This window comes from Octodon degus, unplaced genomic scaffold (genome assembly GCF_000260255.1).
Source record: "Octodon degus isolate 3935 unplaced genomic scaffold, OctDeg1.0 scaffold00169, whole genome shotgun sequence".
Taxonomy (NCBI): domain Eukaryota; kingdom Metazoa; phylum Chordata; class Mammalia; order Rodentia; family Octodontidae; genus Octodon; species Octodon degus.
Genome location: NW_004524745.1, coordinates 1458488 through 1468844, shown reverse-complemented (window position 1 = coordinate 1468844; position 10357 = coordinate 1458488). Strand labels below are relative to the sequence as shown.

General features: G+C 44.1%; 1 protein-coding gene across 5 annotated transcripts in view; it reads left to right on the top strand.

Moving 5' to 3' along the window:
* Matr3 (matrin 3) overlaps positions 1–10357 on the top strand; it is a 51197-nt gene that overhangs the window by 11975 nt on the left and 28865 nt on the right. For 2 of the 5 annotated variants that reach the window (XM_004643246.2, XM_023703356.1), the window contains exon 1: positions 6506–6595. The exons of 1 other annotated variant lie outside the window; for it this stretch is intronic. Coding sequence is in view for 1 of the 4 variants with exons in the window: in XM_004643247.2 (XP_004643304.1) it covers positions 6778–6825 (48 nt within the window). In the remaining 3 variants the exon portion in view is untranslated. Of the gene's footprint in view, positions 1–6505; positions 6826–10357 lie in introns of those variants that run through there. 2 more of the 5 variants (XM_004643247.2, XM_023703354.1) reach the window with 2 other exon arrangements.

Sequence of the window (10357 nt, the reverse complement as noted above, 5' to 3'; positions counted from 1 at the left end):
CGCAGAACTGATGATTGAACTCAGGCCCTTGTGCTTGCCAGGGAAGCACTTATTCTACTGAGTCATTTCCCCAGCCCCAGGATGGTACTTTATAATGAATTATGAACTGCTAGCTGGGTGTAGTGTCACACACTTGTAATCCCTGTACTTGGGAGGCTAAGGCAGGAGGGTAACCAGCCACCTGATCCCCTTAAGGCAGTTTTGCACTAAATTTCTGAGTTGCCCAGGCTGCACTCAAACTTGGTCTCCTTCTGCCTCAGCCTTCAAGAGTGCTGGGAAGCCTGGTTATCTGCTGTTCACAATGACCGTTTCAGAAATTTCTGAGTTTAGGCCAGCCTGGATTATTTAGTGATACCCTGCCTCCAAAAAATAGATAAATAAAAATCAGCTCAAGGTCCTAAAGGGCTGGTGATTTGTCTTTTCCATCATTATATCCCCAGTCTTACACAGTATCTTTCATTGAATGAGCATCCCAGGAGTGAAATATTGTTAACTTTATTTTCCCTATGTATTTTTTGCTGCTGAGCCTCTAATATTTGAGCTTTCTATGTCACTATGCAGATCCTCAATAAATACTTCACTAAAAAGCTTGACTTTTATTCTCTGCGCATTCACCAGATGGCATTAGAGCTTTATGTATGTAAACAGATAAATGCATATCTGAACTGAGATTTGACAAGCATCCTTTTTTCCTCTATGCCAGTGGACTGTGGCCTCTTGTTTTAAGAGTTTACCACAACGTATGGGGAAGGATTTATTGAAAATCTATTTGAATCAGGCTTATAGAGTGGAAAGCTCAATCCTGAGTTCCACCAAAAATAAATAAATATTAAGTGGAAAGCATATCAGGTTTCAAGTGGAAGCAAGACCCAAAGTTGTCTAAAGAGTTAGGATCCCATCCTTTTCCAAAGGAGATGAGCTTAAAGTTCATTTCTTTAGGTGAGCCCTGCCCCTTGAGGAATCCTGCCAGATTCTTTCTCCAAGCCTGGAGAAAATCATATCCATACAAACATGATAACTGTGGTTTTATTCTCTCTTCTCTCCCTCTTTATTTTTATTTTTTGTGATGTCAAGGATTGAACCCAGGCCCTTTGCACTGAGCTATCACCCCAGCCCCACCTTCCCACTGTTGAGATAGTTTTCCATTAAATTGCTGAGTGTTCAGGCTGGGCTCAAACTTGGACTACTCCTTCCGCCCCCCCCCCCAAACTGGGGATTGAACTCAGGCCCTTGTGCTTGCCAGGCAAGCGCTTAGTCTACTGAGCCATTTGACTACTCCTGCTTAACTTTCAAGAGTGCTGGGATGCCTGGTTATCTACTTTTTACAACATCTGTTTCAAAAATATCTCCGTTGCAACTTTAGCCCTCAACAGGTGACATTATTACAGAAAACTTGAAGTCCGCTGACTAAAGGCCCCGTCTTCCTTCTAACAAATCTTTTAGTTTATTATTTTGGTGGTACCAGGGATCGAACTCAGGACCTTGCACTTGCCAGGCAAGCACTTATTCCACTAAGCTATCTCTCCAGCCCCTCCTTGTAACAAATATAATGCAAGCTCAGCACTGTCCTCTCTGTTATAAAGGAACTTCTGTCTCCAGGTCCTATTGTCCTTTAGGTAAACTCTATTATAAATACTCCTTTTGGGGCCAGGGAGATGGCTCGGTGGAATAAGTGCTTCCCTGGCAAGCACAGGGGCCTGAGTTCAATCCCTGGTTCTGCAAAAAAATAAATACTCCTTTCTGTTCTATCTTTTCAACCTCTCTTTTCTTTCCTTTTTTTTTTTCTTTGCGACAGCATTTCGCTATGCAGCTTTGAGCTCACTATAGCCCAGTATGGCTTCAAACTTGCAGTAATCCTCCTGCCTCAGCCTCCTGAGGGCTGGGATTACAGGGGTGCACCAGCAGTCCCAGAAACCACTCTTTTCTTAAAATATCCTTACTGTCCTTACTGTCAATGAATTGCACTCAGATACCTTCCATAGTAAAATAAGAAACTTTTCTCAAGTCTGCTTTATCTACTGCAGTTCCTTAGGCAAAGTTTTTCTTTCATTGCATATTTCCTCTCTCCTTATAGTCAACAAATTCAGTTCCTCTGGTCTGATTTGTTTGCTGTCTCTGTTGCTAAATTTTGTTTTTAATCTTCATCTTTGTTTTGTTTTTGTTTACTGGGAATCGAACTCAGGACCTTGTGCTTGCCAGGCAGGTGCTTGCGGCACTGAGCTATAACCCTAGCCCAGTATTTTAATTTCCAAAAGCAAAGTAATTTCTCTCCTCATATTTTACCTACTTAACATTTTTGGTTTTGTCTTTTTTTTTTCATGTATTTGGCAAAGGGTCTTATTACACAGCTCGGAATCAGTTGATCCTCCTGTTTTCAGTTTCCCCAGTGCTGGGATTGTTATGGGTCACTCAACATAGGAACCAGATCAGCCAGACAGAAATTTAAATAGAGCCTTTTATTTACTGAGCTCAGGTCCGTCAGCCATTTCTCACGTAGGTAACGGGGGTATTTATAATGGAAATCACATCCAGTTTGGTAAGTGAATTTGTTATCTAGCACAGAACAACAAAAGACTATATTATATTCATTTGACACAGCTGCAAACTGTTTGTAACTAAAGATCTTTCATAGCTTAGTGATAAGTGCATATTTTACAAGATATATCTTAAGCTGACCACGTTACAGGAGATGGTTAGGGAGAGAGCTTGTTGCCTTGACAAGAAACATTTACTTATTGTTGAACAGCCTTGAGCCGAGAAGGAGAATACATGTCTTAGAGTAGATAACAGGAAGCACAAGGATTTTTTAAAAAAATAATTTCCCACAATTAAGGCACAGAATTCTTTTAACCCTTTATAGAATTACAGGCGTGCATCACCAGTCCTGGTCTCAGTGGCTGACTCAGTGCTCCTCAGGGGCAGGGCTGGCATGGCCTGGGGTGCTAGGGTGTTTTTGTCTTTTTGAGACAGGGTTTCACTATGCAATTCAGGCTGGTCTTTTTTTTTGTGGTTGTCAGATCATTTCTTTATTGATATATTTTCTTATGCTCCTTAGCTAACTGGGCACTTGACAGTGCTGTTGTTGATGTCATCTGTGATGTCATTCATGAGGGTGCCAGCTGTCCGCATTGCGGCCCACAGACTGGGCGGTCCCCAGGATCTCCTTAATGGTTCTGGAAAGTTCTCTGGCTAAAGACCAGGTGCCCCATCTGTGGGGCAATGTTGACAGTCTCATCAAAGGTGATATTTCCACTGTGTTTAATGTTTTTCTGCTTCTTTCTGTCTCTTGGCGGCTCCTTGAGGGCTTTGATGATCAGGGCAGAGGCAGAAGGCACCACCTCAGTCAGCCTGTCTGTTCTGAATGGTCAGTTTCACCATAATCCTTCCAGTCACCAGTTGCCTTGATGATGTATGTCATCCCTCACTTTGTTTGGATACAGACCCAAGGGACCAATCTTGGGGGCCAGGGCAGACGTGGCACCAACTTTACCACTGGTGCACCTCAGGTACACAACTTTAATCACGTTGGGGTCGAACTTGGGCGGCATTTTGGAGGTGGCTGGTGTCAGATGAACCCAGATTCAGGACAACCGAAGAAAGTTGCACCTTAGCCTCCTCCTAGCCAAAAACCAAAAGCTTCAGGATGGTCTTGAACTCACTTTGTAGCCCAGGCTAGCTTCAAATGTGTAGTAATCCTCCTGTCTCAGCCACCTCTAAATGCTGGGATTACACAAGTGCAGTACCATGCTCAGCCTCACCCTCCACTTCTGTTCTCTAGATCGCTTACTATAATTGGTGTCTTAGTTACTTTTTACTCATTGCTGGGACAAATACCCGACACTCAAAATGAAGGAAGGAAAGATTTATTTAGCCCACAGTTACTGGAGGGTTCAGTCCATATTCCACTGGCTCCAAGGGAAAGGATAGCAGTTCACGCTGCAGAAAACAATGAAGAGCAGAGGAGGAGCAGCAGATGCAGTGTCCAAGCGTCTCTCTTAGAGGAGCAATTGTAGCTCCTCCAAAGTGGTACGGCTGTGAAGGTCAAGCTCCTCCAAATACTGGGACTTCTCCACCTAAGCCAGGCAGGGCGGCAGGAAGTCTTTCTCAATTTCTGGGCCCTGCCCACCTGCAAGGCTATGCCCCCCACGTTGAGAGCTGCTGGAGCTGATTCAGCCAATTTGACACAAATGTGTCAACTAATACAATTGGTTATATTTCTCAAGGCTTAGCCCTCAGGCCACTCTTAACTGTATATTTCACAGTATCTTTCAACTTCCACGTGTTTATGTCAGTCGTTAGAATTTGTTGCTAACCTATACTTTTCCATTAATTCAAGACAATCTGAAGCACTCATTATAAAATGTTATATGTTCCAAAAAAAAAAAAAAAAATGTTATATGTTCCAACTAACCTTGCCTGTTCAACTGATGGATTTCCAGTGCACTTTATCTTTGGTTTGTTTTTTAGACAAGGTCTTGATTTTGAGTCATGGTCTTGCTGTGTAGTTTAGGCTGGCCTTGAATTCACTGTGTAGCCCAGGTTGACTTTTAATTTACGGAAATCCCCCTGCTTTAGCCTCCTGAGTGCTAAGATTACAGTTTGGCCAAGTTTTCTACTGTTTCCCTGAGGCTTATCATAATGACCCAAGGGACACTCCCAAAATACTTCTATTACTAGATTGAAGTTCAGTAATGTTGCGAACTGGGGCTTATTAGTCAACCTGAGGTATAACCTTTTTTTTTTTCCCCTCCCCAGGTACTGGAGATTAAACCACAGGGTCTTGGCTTTGAGCTGTATCCCCAGTCACCTTTTTCTTATTTAAATTTTTAAATTTTGAGATAAGATCTCAATTATTATTAATTATTTTGTCTTTTTTGAGACAGAGTCTTGCTATGCAGTTCAGGTGGGCTGTGAGCTCACTTTGTAGCCCAGGCTAGTCTCACACTTGGACTAATCCTCCTCCTTCTCCTGCCATATCCTCCCATGTGCTGGGATTACAGGGGTGCACCACCATGCCTGGCCTTCTCAAAATTATCTTGTCTGAATTTTTTTTTTTTAATTTTAGGGAAAGGTCTACAGGGTGTTCAGGGTCTCGCTACTAGATCGGACTTGTAGTGATTCTCCTGTTTACAGCTTCCCAAGTGCTAGGATTACAGGTGGGCACCACCACGCCCAGTCTCAATTGCCATCTCAGCATGCCCCAGGGATGGCAGGCATGGTAGGCCTGGGGATTGAACCCCCAGCCCCTGCACCTGCTTGCAGGCGCTTTAATCCGCTGAGCTATTTGGCCAGCCCTTGTCTGAAAATTTTTTAAATTACAAAATTTAAATTTTCAGATAAGATCTGGCTGTGTTCTCCTGGCAGGATTATATGATTCTTCTGTGTAAACCTCAATCATTACTGGGATTATAGGTATGGGTGCATCACCTGAGCTGACTTTATTTGTATACTTATGCTATTTCAGGAAATACCTGATTAAATCCCCAAGACTATTAGCTTTTTCACATTTGATAAATTCCATAACCTTTTTTGTCTTTTTTCATTTATCAAATGAGATGGATATTAAAGTAGCTACCAGCCAGGATTGTGAACTGTGGATAGACTTGCTTTCTAAAACTTTTGTGTAAATTGCTCTGCTCACTTACAGTAAGCATTCCATAATTAAATTCCCTGCCTTGCAGACCTGACATGCTTGAGTGACTTATCTGAAAATCTCTACAGGAATTTGGAACTGATGTCTGGCAGTCCCAAGGGTGTTTGCAATCAAATTCAACAAATAGCAATGTTGCTCGTTGCTCTTTTCTACTCTTTTTGCCGGCTGCCTCCTTCCCCAGTGACTCTCATGTACTGGAATTCCTGAAATTAAAATCCAGCCATACCGGGTGTGGTACATATGTCTGTAATTCTGTAATCTCAGTACTGGAGAGGCTAAAGCAGGCGAATTGGTGGGAGTTTGAGGCCAACCTGGGTTACACAGTGAGTTTAAGACCAGCCTGAACTACTTCGTGAGATCCTGTTGCAAACAAAATGAAGTGGTCTGGGGAAGGAGCTAAGTACGAAGGTCCTAGTTAAATCCCCAGTACCTCAAGGAAAAAACAAAAACAGCCCAAACAGTACTGGTGCCCTCTGTGGCTCCCTTCCCTGTAACTTCCTACCATCTTTCCACAGGTAACTTAAAAAAGACACAAGTTAAGTTTAAACCAGGTAGTCTTGCGAATTATTAGTAACGCACACCAGACTTAAATTTTACTACCGAGGGGTTGGGGTAAAAACATCTCTTTAGAAATGGTCGATAGGCCTCCATTTCCCGCCTCAGTAGTGAACAACTGCTGCAACCCGAGGCCTGAGCAAGGTGCGCGCGCCGAGCAGGGGGAGGGTCCTGGCTCGCGCCCAGCGGTGGGGCGGGGCGGGGCGCGCGCCGAACCGGGACCTAAGGGGGTGGGGGTACGAGCGCTCTCGCGAGAATGAGCTCTTGGGCTGCAGCCGCTGCCACCGCCTTCTGCCTGCGCTGTTAACTGCAGGGGATTGTGGGAGCCTCCGCGTCCCGCTCGCTGGGAGAGAGGTACCTCTCCTTTTCCCTCTCCCTTTTCCTAAGGTAGGCGTGAAGCGGGTAAGAGTCGGGGTGGGGTGGCCGGGGGGCTCTACGTCCGCCGGGAGGGGGCAGCGATGGCGACTAGGCCCGCGGGGAGCCGGCGGCGCGCCTGTGTTGCTCGCTCCCGCTCGTCTGCTCTGCCTCCCTCCGCGCTGCGTATGTGAGCCGCCTGATCGGCGGCCGCCATGTTAGGAGCGCAGCGGCGGCGCAACCAGCCTCCTCGGGCGTCGGAGGTGAGCGGTCCCGGAGGGAGATACCTGTTCAGTAAAGAGCCCGGGCGCGGCGATAGAGAGAGGTTTCCGAGGGCAGCTGGTCAGCCGAGCTTTCCTCGTCCTGGGCTTACTGTGGGCGGGGGCGGGACGCGTAGCCCGTTACACGCGGGCCGCGGCGCTGAGGGGGAGGGAGGAGCGTTCGAGGCCTGAGAGACTTGCTGTCCGTGGAGGGCCCGCCGTTTGGAGAAGGTAGTTAAGTGAGGGAAGTTCTTGGGGAGCACAGGCCCCGAACATTGTGCTTGCCTTGTATAGTCCTCTGAAAATATGCCCCAAAATGGAGGATTTCTCAGACTGTGAAAAGCTTAATAGTTGGGAGCCGCGTTTCTTTGACTGGTGTCAGCCCTCTGCCGTCCCTCACTCCTCGCCTTTTTAGCGGCCCTCGGATTCCCCCCTCCCCCATCGCGCGCGATTTTAGCCGGGCATCTGGACACCACCCCCCCCCCCCCCCCGTCGCGTAAAAATGGCCGAAAAATGAAACGTTAACGCTTGTTTTTCGTGGTGCGTCGTGGAGAAAGCCGTCTCCAGTTCGCTGAGGGGCAACCGATTTGCTCTAGTTCAGTCAGTCACCTCACAACCCTTTTCTCTTTTTATCTAAGCGCTGTTAATGCTAGTTCAGGTTCTTCGTCAGAGGCTCGTGTGTTGTGGGACCTTCCGGTTTCCAGACAAAGGGTTTGGAGTACCGTGGTGTAGTCGCCGCACCGTTGTTCATTTTATTGGCCAGCGCTGTGGTATGTTCTGTGTTCTACTTTTACCGTAGATTAATGGCCCCTACGTATTTTCACTCTGCCCTGTGGCCATGTCTTGTGGAATAGCGTCTGTGGAATATTCTTGTTGGGTCGGTTGTTTTTTATTTTTTTTCTTTAGACTATTGTAGAATGCTTCTGGTGGTTCTGAAATTTGTAGTCTGACTAGCGTTGGAATAATGTGAGTCGTTGGTTTCATAGGCAGGTGTCACGGGATTTTGTACTGATACAGTGTTATATGTATTTAAGCTTTGGTTAAGATTTTTTTAAATATTCGTTAGAATATGTTTTTCTCATAGGCCAATTTAAACTTGACTATGCGGGCAAAGATAATTTAGACTCCTTAAATGTTCAAAGTAAAATTTACCTTTAAGAGCTCAGACGGTTATCTACGCAGTCTGTTGACATAATTTTGAGCATTAGTTTTTTCGAAATGGAGGGCGGGGGAGACATTTTTGCGAAGAACTGACGAATGCCTTTTGCTCGTTGCAAACGCCATCAAAGTACTACAGGAAGATGCTTCTGGTTGGTTATATAAGACTTGAAAAAGATCATTCAGGCAGAAAAATTTTGCATTGAAATTACTTAAGTATGTTTCATAGCACATAATGTATCAAATGTTTGTGTATCTTCAAGTGGTGTGCAGCGTTTTTTCTTAATACTGGATATTTATTTGTCTTGGGACGGGGTTATGCAGTTTAGGTTGGCTTTGAGCTCACTTTTGTCGCCCAGGCAGGTATTGAATTCACACAGATTTCATTTGCCTTAGCCTCCCGAGTGCTGGGGTTACAGGCATGCGCCACCATGCTCAGCTACTGGATTTGAACCATGCTATTATGCAAACGCTGTACCACTGAGGTGTATTCCTCAGCCTATTGTACACCTTTCATTGCATTTGAACTAATTAGAAGAGTTTAATAGCTTTTCATCTGAACATTTATGTTAGAGTGTGAATATACTGTTACATCTCAGCTAATGATAATTAAAATTTTTAGCAACTAACTGATAATGGTGGTATTATATACCTTTAGAGATAATTGCATATTTCAAATCTCCAATTTGAGCGAATACCAGAAAGATGTTTACCTAGGTAACTACAGTCCCCAAGAAAATGGTGTGTCAAAGGCAGTTACTAAACATATTACAGATCTGAAAGATTCAGACTGAGACTGTGACTTATAGCGTGTATGAAGCCCTAAATTTAATCATCAACACACAAAATTATAACTGTATCCTAAGAATCTTGCGAGCTGGATGTGGTGGTGCATGCGCTTGTAATCCCAGCCTTAAAGAAGCTGAGGCTAGGGCTGGAAGATCATTGCCATGAATTTGAGGCCAGTCTCTACGAAGTAGTGAGTTCAAGGTCAGCCTGGACTACAGTGATACCCTGTCTCAACAACAACAAAAAGAACCTTAAAGACAACTTTGGGGCTCTGCTAGTTTAATTATGAAAATCTTCACACCTACTTACTGTTACGTTTTGGGAGGAGAGTAACAGTAAATGACTATAGTATGCAATAGTAACTGGAAAGCAAAAATGAAGGAAAACTGCACTTTTTTAACGGAGTGTGTAGAAAAGTGGATACGCCTAAAAATGTTATCTCTGAATGTTGGCATTACAAGGATTTGTATTTCCATCCTGATATTCTGAAATTTCATTTCAGGCTGACCTTGAGCTTACTGTGTAGTCTGGGCTGGTTTTGAACTTGCAATGATCCGCCTGCCTCAGCCCTCCCAGTGCTGAGATTACAGGTGTGTCAGTTTACTTTTGTAAGCCTTTGTCCTTATGGCCCATTCTAGTTCAGATTGCAAATAAACCATCCAGGTTCTAAAAGTTGACAACTGGCTTGATATTTGGGGTAGTCAATGTATTTGTTGAATGGTGTGGAAGCGCTGTAACTTGGGAGTATAGTTTTGCCTTTTTATATTATACAAGATCATTCTAAGGCTATGAAGTGGGTATTTTCTTATTGGATCATTAGGCTCAAGAGCACTGATTGTTTAGAGAAAACTTGTATAGGAGTTGGATGTGGTAGCACGTTCCTGTAATCCCAGCACACTCAGCAGTTTGAGAGGTTAAGGCAGTAGGATCACAAGTTCAAACCCACTTTGGGCAATATAGTAACTTAGCAAAGCCTGATCTCAAGGCTCAAAATACAATTAGGTGCAAAGGCATTGGAGGGTTAATCCCCACAACCTAGAGGAGAGTGTAGAAAAAAAAAGAAATGTGAGTAATTTAAAAGTACAGCAGAGATAAAAGGTGATGGATTAAGTATATACTTAATTTGTGTTTTGGGGCCGGGGAGATGGCTCAGTAGAATAAGTGCTTGCCTGGCAAGCTCAAGGGCCTGAGTTCAATCCCCGGTTCCACAAAAAAAAAAAAAAAAAAATTGTGTTTTGTTTTGAGAGACAGCCTTACTCTACATAATTCAGGATGGCTTCAAATTTGTGATACTCCTGCCTTGGCCTACTGGTGTTGGGATTATGGGCAAGCACCATCACATCCAGTTTTAAGGTCCTTTTAAATTAAAGAAAATCTACATGAGTTGTAATGAAATTTTAGGTTTAAAGCTATTCAGAAATTAAAGAATAAAAGATATTTTATACCAATTACTGTCCTGCTTTCCTGAAAACTTAATGTGTCTTTTTTTTTTTTTTTTTTGAAGACGGCATACGAGATGTTGCGGCGTGACTGGAGTTCAGACGTGTGCTCTGCCAATCACGCAGCTTGAGCTTGGGGTCCTAACAGA